This window comes from Papio anubis, chromosome 17 (genome assembly GCF_008728515.1).
Source record: "Papio anubis isolate 15944 chromosome 17, Panubis1.0, whole genome shotgun sequence".
Lineage (NCBI taxonomy): Eukaryota > Metazoa > Chordata > Mammalia > Primates > Cercopithecidae > Papio > Papio anubis.
In genome coordinates, this window is record NC_044992.1 from 33,445,902 (window position 1) to 33,463,084 (window position 17,183).

The 17,183-nt window shown below is 41.1% G+C and overlaps 2 protein-coding genes across 14 annotated transcripts in view; one reads left to right on the forward strand and one right to left on the reverse strand.

Moving 5' to 3' along the window:
* The window catches only part of PRR11 (proline rich 11), an 88,739-nt gene extending 87,811 nt beyond the window's left edge, over positions 1 to 928 (reverse strand). Inside the window, exon 1 of the mRNA XM_031657050.1 lies at positions 913 to 928. The gene's annotated coding sequence lies outside the window, so the exon portion shown is untranslated. The remainder of the gene's footprint in view (positions 1 to 912) is intronic.
* A 709-nt stretch (positions 929 to 1,637) lies between these two features.
* TRIM37 (tripartite motif containing 37) overlaps positions 1,638 to 17,183 on the forward strand; it is a 127,098-nt gene continuing 111,552 nt past the window's right edge. For 7 of the 13 annotated variants that reach the window (XR_004179279.1, XM_031657043.1, XM_031657046.1 and 4 more), the window contains exons 1-3: positions 2,020 to 2,076; positions 4,120 to 4,221; positions 16,585 to 16,625. Coding sequence is in view for 11 of the 13 variants with exons in the window: in XM_031657043.1 (XP_031512903.1) it covers positions 2,056 to 2,076; positions 4,120 to 4,221; positions 16,585 to 16,625 (164 nt within the window). In the remaining 2 variants the exon portion in view is untranslated. Of the gene's footprint in view, positions 2,077 to 4,113; positions 4,222 to 4,323; positions 4,512 to 16,584; positions 16,626 to 17,183 lie in introns of those variants that run through there. The other 6 variants (XM_021928242.2, XM_031657047.1, XM_021928241.2 and 3 more) reach the window with 3 other exon arrangements.

Here is a 17,183-nt window from a genome sequence, read left to right on the forward strand (position 1 = left end):
TACAGGTTTCTAACTGTTCGATATTATGAACTAGTGCAATAAGTCCTTCAACATTTTTGGATTCTTCGGCAAACATACAAGAATCTATCTTACTATTTACCATATAAGTATTGCAATTTGTCTTATTTGTCTTCTACACTGCGCCTTGAGAGCAAGGCCCACTCACTTCTCATTACTCTGAATCCCAAGTACAACACTGCATTCTTTTTTTTTTTTTTTTTTTGAGACGGAGTTTCACTCTTGTTGCCCAGGCTGGAGTTCAATGGCGCCATCTCAGCTCATCGCAACCTCCGCCTCCCAGGTTCAAGCGATTCTCCTGCCTCAGCCTCTCTAGTAGCTGGGATTACAGGCATGCGCCACCACACTCGGCTAATTTTGTATTTTTAGTAGAGACGGGGTTTCTCCATGTTGGTCAGGCTGGTCTCGAACTCCCGACCTCAGGTGATCCGCCCGCCTTGGCCTCCCAAAGTGCTGGGATTACAGGCATGAGCCACCACGCCCGGCCTAGCACTGCATTCTATAATTATTTTAAGTAAAATTGTCATAACATAAAATTAACCATCAACCATTTAAAAATGTACAACTGAGGGCATTTTCGTAAAAATAGCGTGATACAACCATCAGCTCCATGTAGTTCAAAGACCACAAATAATTCTTACTGAAAGCATTTTTCAGTCTCAGATTAATCTTTCTAAATTATATCTTGTTCATGACCCACGTAGTTAAAATAAATTGTTGCTACCCATCACCTATAAGCCTAAATGCCTGATATTCAAGAACTTGTTTCTAGATTATTAGTGATTCTCTACATGTGCACTCCAGGTCGATTAAGTATAATTAGTTGTTTGCAATAAATACAGGAAAAATTAAACTCAAATTATGAATTTGATGTGCCCTCTTTGTCTCACACACCTTCAATTCTTGCAATCTTTACATATCTCTTCTGGCAGGAAATTGTAGAAAGCAGATCCCATTTATAGGAAAGATGAATATCGCTGATACCCTTTCAATAGTCCCACTGCGACAACTTACTTATGCGGCAAGAATGAAGTGTGGGATGTGGGAATGAAGTCTTCACAGTGTGTGGTCCCGTCCACTCACCACCAGAATGAGAAATGACACCTCTTCAGGCTTCACAGTCTGGAGCCTTCTAACTCAATTTGCTTTGGTAGGTGGAACCCAAGTCCTACAAACCTTAGACTCTTTCTTCCAGAGAGAACCACTAACCACTAACCCTGTGCACCAGGGTTTCTCAAAGTGCGGGCCACAGGCCACCTGCTACCGAATCACACACAATGTTGGGTGAAAACGTGGATGGCCTGGGCCCCACCCTAAAAATCTCAGAGTCCGAATACCTAGGGGTGTGGCTCCGAAGACCGCTTTCCATTAGTGCGCCAGGTGGCTACGTCTTTGGCGCGCAAGTTTGAGAGCCGTGGGTCCCCGCCCTCCGCCGAGGTGGGCGGGGCGTAGCGGAGCCCCACGCTCAGACCGCCTACGCAGGCTGGGGCCGGAGGCACGCAACCCTGAGGCAGCGAGTCGCCAAGTCTCGTGTGCGCCCCGCAACGCGGGAACTAGGCGAACCTTCCACGCTCCTCCCCTCCTTTCTCCTCCCGCAGCGTCCTGCGCGCATGCGCTTCGCGGCTTCTCTCGCCGCCGCGCCCCCAGCTGTCCTGGTTACAGTTGGTGTTTGCGAATTCTCTGCGGCGCCTTCTCCGCCAAACTCCAGCGGCGGTTCCATACGCGCGCGCCCGCGTCACGTGGGCCGAGATTTTCCTCGCGGCTGCTGGCCGGCGGGTGAGCCCGGAGAAAGGAGCCGCGGCCACTGCTCGCCCTACCTCTGCGCCCCGGGGCGGGCGCGCCGGTAAAAATGGCGAAATGGGGGTAGTCGGCGCTGGACCTGAAGCGATGGGGCACGCAGGTGGGGCTGTTGTCGGAGCCCCCTGACGTGGGCGCCGGGCTTCTCTAGGTGATTTGATCTGGCGACCTCGGGCCGGCGCCTGAGGTCAGACTACGGAGCCCGCGGGTCGCCAACGGCCTCGCCGAGAGCCGGAGGCAATGGATGAACAGAGCGTGGAGGTGAGGGGGTTGTGAGGGTGGTGGTTAGTCCCCGCCCCCACCCGATGTGCGGTTTTTGTTCGGGGAGCCGTGCCCATGTCCTCCCTCCGGTAGGGCACCCCCACACCCCTGCCGCTGTGGAGAGGGCTGGCCCTGTACCAAGGACGCCGTTCTCATTCTGTAGCGCTCCGGGTGTCTTGTGCTCACTGTTCCGCAGTCAGGTGGTGCGTATCCTGGAGTTTTCAAGGATGTCTTGGCACAGGTACTCATCCCCACCGGGTATTTACAAACTGCATCCTGCTCCGAGCAAAACTGCAGATTCATCAAATGGACGTACCCTGCCACTCGCCACCAGTCCTTACGAGTTGTTGAGCTGATCTAAATCTCCTTCCAAATGGATAATCATCTTTCCCTCTCAGTGGCACATTTTGCAAGCTTCTGCCCTTCCTTCCTAGATTGAATCAGCATATATTATCTCATGTGTAGTTTCCAGAACAAACTGTTCTTTTTATAACTGATTCTTGTAAGCTGTGAGTTAAAATAGTTGGGATATGTAGGATATGTAAGTAAAGGCTAGGAATATTTTTTAAAAGATTGTTTATTGAACTTAATTGTATAATCATTATCAAATTTTGAACCTTTCAGATACTGAAATAGGAAATCCTTGCTTTTTAGTAAGAGGTAACGGTGTTATGGATATTCCACTTGAAACTAGTCATTCTGTAGTCTTGTTGTCCACCCCGTTGCAGGTTACAGAATCTGCATCTCCCAGGTTCTTTCTGGCCCTACAGAGTCATGATGAGATTCATGAGTAATTTTCTCCTTAATTCCTCATGTAAAGTATTATAAAGGTTTTGTAAACTTATCTTGGTTTTAGGAGGGTTTAATTCTAGAATGGAGTGAAAGTTAATGTCAGTACTATAAAGACAAAGTATACAATACAATAACAGTACGTTTAATTGTATCTTTTTTCTTGTTAAAAACTTTTCAGTTACTTCCTAAATTGATTAAACTGAGACTTGCAAAGATAATACTGTTTCTTGTATTTACATATTTTTGTTGTTGTTGTTCCCAAGATTGCTTTGAACTACCGTCAGCATTTTCAATTGGGGCAGAATCTCAGGTTCAAATAAGTAGCTAGTCGGTTTTAACATCAGGGCAGCAATTCAGATTTCTGGATTCTTAATTCATTTTTTTCTGGGTCACAGCACACTGCCTTTAGGATAAGTGTCTTTTTAAACTTCTTTTTCCTCTAAATTATAAAATCAGTTTATACCTTTTGGGGAAATTGCAGAAAAAGTTAAAAAGTTCATGTTGTGTATTCAGTCATATAGTCTGCCTTTTTTCCTTTTTTTTTTTTTTTGAGACAGAGTCTCACTCTGTCACCCAGTCTGGAGTGCAGTGGCACCCTCTCGGCTCAATGCAACCTCCGCCTCACAGGTTCAAGCGATTCTCCTGCCTCAGCCTCCTGAGTAGCTGGGATTACAGGCGCACACCACCACGCCTGGCTAATTTTTGTATTTTCAGTAGAGACGGGATTTCACCATTTTGGCCAGGCTGGTCTCGAACTCCCGACCTCAAGTGATCCACCTGCCTCGGCCTTCCAAAGTGCTGGGATTACAGTCATGAACCATTGTGCCTGGGCCTTTTTTCCTTGTTGTTGTACATTATATGCATTTTTCTGTTATCATTAGATGAAGAACTATTTCTAGTGACTAATCTTTGTGTAACTGCCGTAATTTACTTAATATTCGGACATTCGGGCTGTACCTAGATTCTTGCCATTATAATTACTGCTTCAGTGAAAATTTTTCTGCATAAGTCTGTGTTTGCATTTCCTATATTTTCCTTAGAATAGAATCATCATGAAGCTTAGAAGGAAGTACATTTTCCAGATATTTTAAGGTACTCTGGACCTTGACCAACCAAATCCTGATATGGAATATAGTTAAAATAGAGATATCAGCGCAAAATAAATGTAAATGTTGAGTTGTTTTGAGCTTGCCTTTTACTCTTGATTCAGTAGCCTAAACTGGTGGATCTTACATCTTTTATTGTTTTCAGAGCATTGCTGAGGTTTTCCGATGTTTCATTTGTATGGAGAAATTGCGGGATGCACGCCTGTGTCCTCATTGCTCCAAGCTGTGTTGTTTCAGCTGTATTAGGGTAAGTTGTATTTCTTTTTACATGTAGCTAGTATATATAGTATATATTGTAAGGATTAACCATTTCCCTTATTTTTCTATTTTACATTTTTTTGCCCTAAAGTGCTTGCTTGCATTGTGCTTGGGGTTGAGGAATACTAAGGTAAATGACAAATTGCCTGCCTTGAAGGAGCCTAAATCTAATTGAGGGAATGGAGTTTAGAATGTTTATATTGAAGAATGTGTGGTATCATAAAGAGACACTAAAGAAGTGCTGTGGGGCTCAGAAGAGGACTAGTTTATATGCGTTTGGTGAGTAAGATGGAGAAAAAGTGTTTAATCTTAAATAGTTGCAAGACACTGTAGAGATAAATATAATCTAGGGGCTTTAAAACTTGAGTGTTGGCACTTTGGGAGGCTGAGATGGGTGGATGACAAGGTCAAGAGATCGAGACCATCCTGGCCAACATGGTGAAACCCTGTCTCTACTAAAAATACAAAAATTAGCTGGGCGTGGTGGCATGCGCCTGTGTCCCAGCTACCCAGGGGGCTGAGGCAGGAGAATCACTTGAACCTGGGAGGGCAGAGGTTGCAGTGAGCCGAGATAGCGCCACTGCACTCTAGCCTGGTGACAAAGTGAGACTCCATCTCAAAAAACAAAACAAAACAAAAAACAAAATTTGAATGTTGGCTGGGAGCGGTGGCCCAGGCCTGTAACTCAGCACTTTAGGAGGGCGAGGCGGGCGGATCACGGGATCAGGAGTTCGAGACCAGCCTGACCAACATGGTAAAACCCCGTCTCTACTAAAAATACAAAAATTAGCTGAGTGTGGTGGTGTGTGCCTGTAATCCCAGCTACTGAGGAGGCTGAGGCAGGAGAATTGCTTGAACCCAGGAGGCAGAGGTTGCAGTGAGCCGAGATCACGTCAGTGCACTCCAGCCTGGGCGACAGAGCGAGACTGTGTCTCAAAAAACCAAAAAAACATTATGAGGAAGTTTGGTTGTGTGTGCCAGTGTCCAATAGCACATCTACAGAGCATAGTTGAAAACTGCCTTGTTCACATTCCTCTTCAATTATGTATTTTCCTGAGAAAATCAAAGAGGTCACATGCTCTTCACCTCAAACTTCCTGTTTCGGCTGGGCGCGGTAGCTCATGCCTGTAATCCCAGAATTTTGGGAGGGTGAGGTGGGTGAATCACCTGAGGTCAGGAGTTCGAGACCAGCCTGACCAATATGGTGAAACCCTGTCTCTACTAAAAATACAAAAATTAGCCGGGCATGGTGGCATGTGCCTGTAGTCCCAGCTACTCAAGAGGCTGAGACAGGGGAATCACTTGAACCTGGGAGGCAGAGGTTGCAGTGAGCCACTGTACTCCAACCTGGCGACAGAGCGAGACTTCATCTCAAAAAAAAAAAAAAAAAAAAAAACAGAAAATTTCTGTTTCCTTATTCTTGCCTAAGGAGGATAAATATGCCTTTGTCAAGAGTAGTATTGGTAACACTTAAATCATTTTTTTCTAGTCACACAGCTCACAATTGATGGTACTGGATTTGAACCCATTAAGTTCAAGAACTCTATAGCCTTTTCTTTGTCACTATAGTTAATTAAGTGGTAGAATCTGGATCTGGGCTGATTTTTTTGATGAAGGTCCCATATGCTTATGGTGTTTGGTTGTTACCTTATGCCTCATTGATTCTGTATTTTTTCATTGTTACATCTTCTTTCTCCTGCCCCTTAAATGCATTTATTTCTTAATTTCTTAAGATCTTGTTGCTTCGTTCTCTACTCTGAGGTTTCTGGGAGTATTCATCTACTTTGGGAAATTTGATTTACTTTAGCAGCTTTAGCTATCATCTCTCTGCATGGCTCCTAAATCTATTCCTTCAGCACTAACTTGTGGATGTCTTGTCTTGTTGTCCTTCTAGCATCTTGAACTTTGTTGAAGATCAAATTATTCGTGTTATTTTCTCAAACCAACTCTAAGTTCATACTTTTTGTTCTGTTCTGCCAGTCAAACTGGAAACTTTATACCAGTGATTTTTTTATTTTCTATTTTTATTTTTTTGAGATGGAGTCTCGCTCTGTTGCCCAGGCTAAAATGCAGTGGCGTGATCTCGGGTCACTGCAACCTCCGCCTCCCAGGTTCAAGCGATTCTCCTGCCTCAGACTCTCGAGTTGCTGGGAGTATAGGCGCACTCCACCATGCCCAGCTATTTTTGTGTGTGTGTGTGTGTGTGTGTGTGTGTATATATATATATATTTTTTGGTAGAGATGGGGTTTCACTGTGTTGCCCAGGCTGGTCTTGAACTCCTGACCTCAACTGATCTGCCCTCCTTGGCCTCCCAAAGTGCTGGAATTACTGGCATGAGCCACCGCGCCTGGCCTATACCAATGATTTTTAAGTGCAATTAGTTATTATCTCCCGGTTTCACTTATATTTGTCTTACCTTTCTATTTTTATCATTAGCGTGCTAATAGAGAAGTATGAACATTGGTTACCTCATGCTTAGATTATTTAATTACTTTCTATCTGATCTCTCAGGTTTGAGTCTTTTCTTATCTCCGGTACATTTTCTGTCCTGCTGCTATATTAATATTTTTCATTGGTGTGTTTTTTTTCCCAGAAGCCTCAGAAATTTATTACATAAAGGATAAAGTCCAAGAATGTTAGTCTTGTGTTCAGACCGTCCAGATCTGATTCTGACCTTTCTTTCTAGGACTGTCTTGGTTCCTGAATGCACTGATCATTTGTTCATTCATTCAGCAAATATTAATTGCTTGCCTACTTGTTTTCAAGCCAGTCATTTTTTATTAGGTATAATTGACATACAATAAACTACACATGTTTAAAGTGTACAGTTTTTTATTTGTTTTGTTCTTTTTTTAATTTTTTTTTGAGATGTTGTTTCGCTCTTGTTGCCCAGCCTGGAATGCAATGATGCGATCTCCCCTCACTGCAACCTCCATCTCCTGGGTTCAAGTGATTCTCCTGCCTCAGCCTTCCAAGCAGCTGGGATTATAGGCATGCATCACCATGCCTGGCTAATTTTGTATTTTTAGCAGAAACAGGGTTTTACCATGTTGGTCAAGTTGGTCTCAAACTCCTAACCTCAGGTAATCTACCCACCTCAGCCTCCCAAAGTGCTAGGATTATAGATGTGAGTCACTGCGCCTGGCCAAGTGTACAGTTTTGACATATATATCCTCTTGTGAGACTGTCACTGCAGCCAAGTTAGTGAATGTATCTGTCATCCCCAAAACTTTCCTTGTGCCTCTTGGTAATTCCTCCCTCTACTTAACCTTGTCCCCAGGCAACCACTGATCTGTTTTCTGTCACAATAGATAGGTTTGCTTCAGAGATAGGGGGGATGGAAAAAGAGGAAAAAGATAAGTTTGCATGCTCTGGAATTTTACACAAATGAAAATCATACAATATGTACTCTTAGGGATCTGGCTTTCTTCACTCAGCAAAAATACTGTGTGTATCAGTAGTATTCCTTTTTATTGCTAAGTAGTATTCCATTGTATGTATTTACCACAATTTGTTTATGCATTCACCTATTGATGAACATATGGCATGTTTACAGTTTTTGCTATTACAATGAAAATTGCTGCGACATTCGTGTACAAGAAGCTTTCTTTTCTCTTGGGTAAATAATTAGGAATGGAATGGATAGAGATTATATGGTAGATGTGTGTTTAACATTTTGAAAATTGTCCAGCTATCTTCTAAAATACTTGTATCTGAGAGGTAAACAATGAGCATACGTGGACATAAAGGGGGAAATGCTAGACACCAGGGACTTCAAAAGAGGGAGAGGAGAAGAGGGATGAAGGTTAAATTAAAAAAAGGATTGGGAGACCAAAGCGGGCGGATCGCCTGAATTCGAGAGTTCGAGACCAGCTTGACCAACATGGAAAACCGCGTCTCTAATAAAAATAGAAAATTAGTCAGGCGTGGTGGTGCGTGCCTGTAATCCCAGCTACTCGGGAGGCTGAGGCAGGAGAATCTCTTGAATCTGGAAGGTGGAGGTTGCAGTGAGCCGAGATTGTGCCATTGTACTCCAGCCTGGGCAACAAGAGCAAAACTCTGTCTCAGAGAAAAAAAAAGAAATAGTTTTATAATTTTACATTCTCACCAGCAGTGAATGAGAGTTCCAATTCCTCCACATTAATGCTAGCAGTTGGTATGTTTGGTTTTGTGAATTTTAGCCATTCTCGGGGTATGTAGCCATTCTTAGAGGTATCTCCTTATTTTAGTTAGCGTTTCTCTGTTGAGTGGTGATGTTAGCATCTTTTCCAGGAGTTATTTACCATCCATATGTTGTCTTTGGTAAGGGGTCTGTTCAGTGCCCCCCGTTTTGTGCTAAATAAATATAACAAAATTTCCATTTTACCCATATTTAAGGGTACAGTTCAGTGTCTTTAATTACATCCATGATGTTGTATAACCATATCACTGTTTCCAAAACCTTTCATCACCCCAAACAGAAAGTCCGTACCCATTAAAAAAAAAGAAAAAAGAAAATAAACATAAGTAAACATAGGTAAAAATACAGTATAAAAGATAAAAAAATAGTACACCTATGTAGGGCAGCTCCATTCTAATCTTATGAGACTACTGTAGTATATGCGGTCCATCATTTACCCATACATCTTTATGTGACACATGACTATATACCACCTTTCGTTTATCCTTTTTTTTTTTTTTTTTTTTTCAGACAGAGTCTTGCTCTGTCGCCAGGCTGGAACTGGAGTGCAGTGGCGCGATCTCAGCTCACTGCACCCTCCGCCTCCCAGGTTCAAGCGAGTCTCTGGCCTCAGCCTCCTGAGTAGCTGGGACTACAGGCGCGTGCCACCACACCCAGCTAATTTTTGTGTTTTTAGTAGAGTTGGGGTTTCACCATGTTGGCCAGGATGGTGTTGATCTCTTGACCTGTGATCCACCCTCCTTGACCTCCCCAAGTGCTGAGATTACAGGCATTGAGCCACTGTGCCCAGCCTATTTATCCATTTTTATCTCTTGATATACACTTGGGTTGTTTTCACCTTTTGGGTATTGTTAATAGTTCTGTTGTTAACAATTATCTGTTTGAGTTCCTGCTTTCATTTCTTTTGAATATATATCTAGGAGTGAAATTGCTAGATCATATGGTGTTCTGTTTAACTTTATTATTTTTTTAAATTGTGGTAAAATATACCTAATGTAAGATTAGCCTTTTTTTTTTTTTTTAAATGAGACAGTGTCTCACTCTGTTACCCACGTTGGAGCGCAGTGACACAGTCATTGCTCACTGCAGCCTCAATCTCTTGGGCTTGAGCAGTTGGCCTGCTTCACACTCTTGAGTAGCTGGGACCACAAACGTGTGCCATTGTGCCTGGTTAATTTTTTTATTTTTTGTAGAGACAGGGTTTTACTTTGTTGACCAAGTTGGCCTCAAACTCCTGGACTCAAGTGATCTGCCTGCCTTGGCCTCCCAAGTGCTAGGATTACAGATGTGAGCCACTTGGCTCAGTCAAATTTACGATTTTAACTGTATTTTTAAGAGTACAGTTTAGTGGCATTAAGTACATTCACATTGTTGTGCAGCCATCACTGCTATCCATCTTTAGTACCTTTTCATCATCCCAAACTGAAACTCTGTACTTGATAAACAATAAATTCTCATTATTCTCTTCCCTCTAGCCCCTTTAACCACTGTTCTACCTTCTATCTTTACACTGACTATTCTAAGTACCTCATATAAATGGAATCATAAAATATTTGTGTTTATTTCTACCTCTGTATTCTGTTCTGTTAGTCTCTATTTCTGTTCTTATGGTAGTACCACACTGCTTTGATTACTGTAGCTTTGTAGTAAGTTTTGAAATTAGTGTGAGTCCTCCAACTTTTTCTTTTTTAAGGTAGTTTTAGCTCTTTGGCATCCCTTGAGATTCCATGTGAATTTTAAATGCAGTTTTCTACCAATATAAAAAAGCACCATTGGAGTTTTAGTAGGGATTACATTGATTCTGTACATGCCTTTGAGTAATATTGCTGTCCTAAAAATATTAAATCTTATGATCCTTGAGCGTGGGTGTCTTTCCATTTATTTAGGACTTCCCTAACTTCTTTCAGCAGTGTATTGTAGTTTTGCATGTATAAGTCTTTCTTTCTTTTTCTTTTTTATTTTTTTGAGACAGGATCTCGCTGTCACCCAGGCTGGAGTGCAGTGATGTGATCATGGCTCACTGCAGCCTCAACTACCTGGGTTCAAGCAATCCTCTTGTCTTGGCCTCCCAGTGCTGGGATTATAGGTGTGAGCCACCACAGTCAGCCTCCGTGTATGTCTTTCAAAGTCTTGGTTCGTTTTTTTCCTAAGCATTTTATTCCTTTTGATGCTGTTGCAAATGTGTTATTTTCTTAATTTCCTTTTTTGATTGTTCATTGCAAGCTTATAGAAATGCCAGTGTTTTTTGTGTTTATTTTGTATCCTGTAACTGCTGCATTTATTAGCTTTAACAATATTTTGTGGACTCTTTAGGGATTTTTACAGATAAGATCATGTCATCTGCAAAAAGATAATTTCACTTTCTTTTAAATTAAGATACTTTTTATTTCTTTATTTTGCCTAAGTACTATGGCTGGAATTTTTAGTACCTGTATTATGTTGAATAGAGATTGTAAAAGCTGGCATCCTTGTCTTTTTCTTGATCTTAAGGGGAATTTTTCCTGATATTAAGGGGAAGAGTTAAAGCCTTTGAATCGTTGACTATGATTTTTATGAGTTTTTATATATGGCCTTTATCAAGTTGAGGAAGTTCCCTTCTATTTCTGTCTATTGAGTATTTTTGTCATGAAAGGATATTGGATTTTGTCAGATGCCTTTTCTGCATAATTGAGATGATCATAGTGGGGGTTTTCCATGAAGTGGTTTATCACATTGAATGATTTTTACAGTTGAGCCATCTTTGTATTCTAGGAATAAATCCCACTTGGCCACAGTGTATAATCTTTTAAATATTCTGTTGAATTAGTTTTATTAGGATTTTGTTGAGGATTTCCCTAGCACAATTTCTCTAGTAAATGTCTTAAACTCCCAGAGCAATACATATACATTAAAATTTTTCACATAGCATTATGAATGAGGATACACGGTGCATGTCAATAGTGATATCTCTGAGTATATTCTGAAGAAGTGGAAGGAATTTAATAAATATTTATATTTTAAATTAATTTCAAATGCAGGATTAGGTGTTAGAAGTAGTAGTTAATCAATCATGAACCCATGATCTAAGATTTTTAATGATTGCTGTAATTAATGTTTCTCAAAGAGCTTGTTTTCTGTAACAAAGTTGATTTTTTTTTTTTTTTTGAGACAGAGTCTCACTGTCACCCAGGCTGTAGTGGAGTGGCACAGTCTTGGCTCACTGTAACCTCCGCCTCCCGGGTTCAAGCGATTGTCCTGCCTCAGCCTCCTGAGTAGCTGGGATTGCAGGCACCCACCACCATGCCCGACTAATTTTTATATTTTTAGTAGAGATGGGGTTTCACCATGTTGCCCAGGCTGGTCTCGAACTCCAGACCCCAGGTGATCCACCCACCTCAGCCTCCCAAAGTGTTGGGATTACAGGCGTGAGCCACCACGCCTGGCTGATGTTTTTTTTAAAACTCTCTCTTTTTGGTCTGCTGTTACACTAACAGTCATTTTTTTTTTACCATCTGGCTTATTTAGTTCTGTATACTAGATAATTAATATATACAATCTTTATGATAATTACTCATTCTTACAAGTTTTTGGAAATGAACAAAGGGACTGCTTTTCCCTTTCTCTGGTAGACACACCGTAAGAAGTGGACTTTGGTTGTAGTTTAGTGGTATAGATGTTTGTAAGAAACTATTTTAGGTTGGGCGCCGTGGCTCATCCCTGTAGTCCCAGCACTTTGGGAGGCCAAAGGCAGAGGATTGTTTGAGCCCAGGACTTCAAGACCAGCCTGAGCAACATGGCAGGATCCCATCTCTGCAAAAATTAAAACATTAGCTGGATGTAGTGGGCACATCTGTAGCCCCAGCTACTTCTGAGGGTCAGGTGGGAGGACCTCTTGAGACCAAGAAGTTGAGGCTGCAGTGAGTTGTGTTTGGGCCACTGCACTCCTGCCTGAGCGACAGAGTGTGACTTGTCTCAAAAATAAAAAACCCAGACAGTATTTAGCATGTTTTTGTATGTATATATAGTTTGCCTCAAACAATACATCAGGGGATGTAGGAAATTTTGTATGCTTTCACAAGGCATCTGAGATCCTCTGTGATCTGCCTCCTAGTTTCCTTGCAATTTTGAGCTATTTGGGAATAAAGGTTCTTTGTTAACAAATTTCCTATTTACTGCCTGTTTTCTCTCATAGCTAAAACTATTTAAATGAGTGTTTTCCACTCCATATCTCTGCAACCTCGCTGTCTACTTACCCTTCAGCCCATTCTAACCTGATTTTAGTTCCCTCACATAGCTACTCACATAGCTCCTGCAAGGTATAGACTCAATTTTGCTAAATCCAATGAACATTTCGTTGGCCTTATCTTTCCTTCTCAGAGCATTCAGCACAAATTACTTTATCTGTTTTTCTTGAAACATTATCTTCTTTGGTTTTTTTGCCATAATAGCTATACCATCTTCCTAGTAACTTCATGGTCTATGGGTTTTTTTTTTTTTTTTTTTTTTTTTTAAAGAGACTGAGTCTTGCTCTGTTATCCAGGCTAGAGACAGTGGCATGATCATGGCTCACTGCAGCCCCGACCTCTGGATTCAATTGATCCTCCCGCCTCAGCCTCCTGAGGAATAGCTGGGACTACAGGCATGCCCACCATACCTGGCTAATTTTTAAGTTTATTGTAGAGATGGTATCTTGCTGTGTGACCTAGACTGGTCTGGACCTCCTGGCCTTAAGCAATCCTCCCACCTTGGCCTGCCAAAGTGCTAGGATTAAAGGTGTGAGCCACCACATTCGACTGGTCCAAGACTTTTAACACTACCTCTAGACTTACACTTCACAACTTTATCTTTTCAGTCCTGGCCTTTTCCCTGCCTCTAGTATCTAACTACCCTCGTTTGGACTTGTAGTATGCATTTCAAATATATTATCTCTATAAGAGGTGTTTTTTTTTTTTTTTTCCATGCCAAATCTGTTTCTTTTCCAGTCAGGAACCCAGTTTTTTATCCAAAAACCTAGTTCACCTTAATCGTCCTTATTCCTCACATCCAGTAGTAATTGAACTATAAATGTTAGCAGCCATTTTTTTTAAGATTATCTTATATACTTAGTATTTATTACTAACAGCTTCTCTAACCGTTACAGCAGTTTTGCAGGGTAGGTATGTTGATTCTCTTGTTGCATATGAGGAGACGAGCTCAGTCACTTGTCCAATGTCACGTGGTCCGTAAGTGCCAGAGCTGGGAATCAGACACAGATCTAAAGATTGTGATTCTTCCAGTTTAATGATGGAGAGAAAATAATTTTTAAATTTTATTTTATTTTATGTTTATAATTTTTAAATTGAATGAAGGGGAATGCTCTAAACATATTTAACATTATGCATTAATATTGTATCACTGGTTGGTTGGTTTTGGTTTGAAAGAAACATTGTTTTTCTCAGAGTATTAACATTGTCATATTTATTTTGTAATTAAATTAGATTGTGGAGACTGAGTAATCTCATGCATGTATGCCTGTAATCCCAGCACTTTGGGAGGCTCAGGTGGGCGGATCACTTGAGGTCAGAGCTGGAGACCAGCCTAGCCAACGTAGGAAAACCCTGTCTCTAATAAAAATGCAGAAAACATCTGGGTGCGGTGATGCATGCCTGTAATCCCAGCTACTCGGGAGGCTGAGGCATGAGAATTGCTTGAACCTGGGAGGCAGAGGTTGCAGTGAGTTGAGATGGCACCACTGCACTTGAGCCTGGGTGAGGGAGTGAGACTCTGTCTCAAAAAATAAATAAATAAATTAGATTGTGAAATATAAGCTAAATATGCCACAAATATTCAGAGAATGTAAAGCTCAATGTAGCCTGGGAAAGGCAGGAAATTTTATGGACATGATCCAGTGACATTTCCATGATCCAGAGACAGGACATGGAGGGAGAGCCAAGCACATATATGTCAACAGTGTTATATAGTGCAGCAATAAGCCTGTTTTGACTGGGAGGGAGGGGGACATTTAAACATATGATCTGGTTACTCCCTATCATAGTCCCAGTCTTTGTTAAGGTTTATAATCTAGCAGGACAAAGAAGATCAACAAATAAGTCGTCATAATAAAGTTTCTGAAGGGGGAAGTATAGTGGTAGAGCATGGCAGTTGTATCTAAAATAGTCTGCAGAGTGTCAGGGAATGCTTTTTGGAGAAAGCAGCTTATGAACTGAAATCTAAACAATGAGTAGGAGTAACCCAGATGAAGAAAGGTTTTGAAGAATATCTTAGGCGGAGAGAGGAAACATGTAAAGACATAACCTTGCTGAGTCATAGGGCCAGTTCTAGAGAGGAGTTCATGAGACCGGTTCTGGAGAGGAGCTATGACTTTAACAGAAGAGTGGCATGGTCATGTCATTGTTTCAGGGGAAGAAACCTGACCCAAATTTCGTTTTTGCCTAGAGACCAAGGTAATAATAATGTTCAAGGTTATTAAGAATGGAGGAATCCTTTTCCGTAGGATTTTTACTTTATTTTTATTTTTATTTTTTGAGACAGAGTCATGCTCTGTCACCCAGGCTGTACAGTGCAGTGGCGCGATCTTGGCACCCTGCAGCCTCTACCTCCTGGTTCAAGCAATTCTCCTGCCTCAGCCTCCTGAGTAGCTGGGGCTACAGGTTCACACCACCACACCTGGCTAAATTTGTATTTTTAGTAGAGACAAGATTTCACTATGTTGGCCAGGCTGGTCTCGAACTCCTGACCTCATGATCTGCCCGCCTCAGCCTCCCAAAGTGCTGGGATTACAGGCGTGCTCTGTATGCTTTTTCTTTCAGCTTTATTTTCTTTGCTCTGAAGTACCTTGCTTCCTTTCATTTTAAGTCTTTTACTGTCCTTTAAGGTTTCCTTGGGAATTTTATTTCTAAATTAATTATTTGGCATCAAGTTAGAGCTCATGTTCATTTTAAAAAGTAGAAAGAGATAAACAAATAACAGATATTGGGAGTACGTTGGTGTAGGATCATAGTTATTTACCTCTGAACCTATTTATCAGACAACTAAAACATAAAGTTTTTTGTTTTATTATAAACCTGATGTTTCCTGAAAACTAGTCAGAAAATCTTAACATCTCCTTCCATATGGTATAAGATTGCTCTCAGTTTCCTAATAAATTATTAACATAATTTTTGGTTTAGTAGAGACATTATTCTCTTCTAAAACCTTTTTGTAATTATGAGGAAACCAAGATATCTAGAAGCTTCAATTACTGAACTATGAAACCTTTTTGTTTTGTTTTGTTTTGTTTTGAGACAGAGTCTTGCTCTGTCGCCCAGGCTAGCGTGCAGTGGCAGGATCTCAGCTCACTGCAACCTCCGTCTCCCTGGTTCAAGCGATTCTCCTGCCTCAGCCTCCCAAGTAGCTGGGATTACAGGCGCCTGCCACCATTCCTGGCTAATTTTTGTATTTTTAGTAGAGACAGGGTTTCACCATGTTGGCCAGGCTGGTTTCCATCTGCTGACCTCAGGTGATCTGCCCACCTTGGCCGCCCAAAGTGCTGGGATTACAGGCGCCTGCCACCATTCCTGGCTAATTTTTGTATTTTTAGTAGAGACAGGGTTTCACCATGTTGGCCAGGCTGGTTTCCATCTGCTGACCTCAGGTGATCTGCCCACGCCTGGCCCTATGAAACTGTTTTAAGACTTAAAAGTTGTGCTCTATTGCTTATTCATTTTTTTAGGTTTAATTTACATGTCTATAATGTATGTAACTCAGAATTAGCTTCCCTTTTTTTGAATTAGCTTTTCAAAAACTAAATTCAGTAGTAAACTAGATAGAAATAAATCATCACTATGGTTTATTTTTTAGTGCAAAGGAGACAGTCATTATTATAAGACAATAGTAAGATTATATACACGTTCCCTGTGAGAATCAGCTAGTCCTGGAATCATTCCTTTTCCTGTGTGAGAGTAGCCTTTTAACAGCTATTTTGCACTGAGTTCTGTCCCTTTAAAAGTTTATCCCTATGAGGATGATAGTGTGAAGGAGACAGTAGATTGCCTATTATTTCTGTAAGTATCTCTAAAATTAAGCACTAGACAGTGCTTAAAACTCATTAGATTTGTATTATTTATATATATATATATATATATATATATATATATATATATAAATAAAGTAATGGTGTTTTCTAATCAAAATCTAATCTTTTGACCCCTTAGCGCTGGCTGACAGAGCAGAGAGCCCAATGTCCTCATTGCCGGTAAGTGTTTCGCTATGATTATTTGTGAATTTGGAAAATAGTAAGGTCAGAATGTGCCTTGGGATTCATAAAGGCAGTTTTCCTGCAGTCAGCCCATTTCTCTTCTTCTTGAAGATAGTTGAGTAGAAATAAGCAATCTGACTAGAAAAAGAAATGCAGGGACTAATTCATGTGACTTAAAATTATGTTTACTATGTTGTACTCTGCCTCTCTTAGAAAATACTTGTGTAAGTTCTTAATTTACCTTTCATAATTAAGCAACAAATTTTTCATGTTTCTGGTTAAAAAATCCAGATAGTTAGGCCATAACTTATCTTTTATAATGAAGCAAAAAATTTTAATGTTTCTGGTTAAAAAAATCCAGATAGTTTGGCCAGGCACAGTGGCTCACACCTGTAATCCCAGCACTTTGGGAGGCCAAGGTGGCTGGATAACCTGAGGTCGGGAATTCAAGACTAGCCTGGCCAACATAGTGAAACCTTGTCTCTACTAAAAATACAAAAATTAGCCGGGCATGGTGGCACGCACCTATAGTCCCAGCTACTCAGGAGGCTGAAA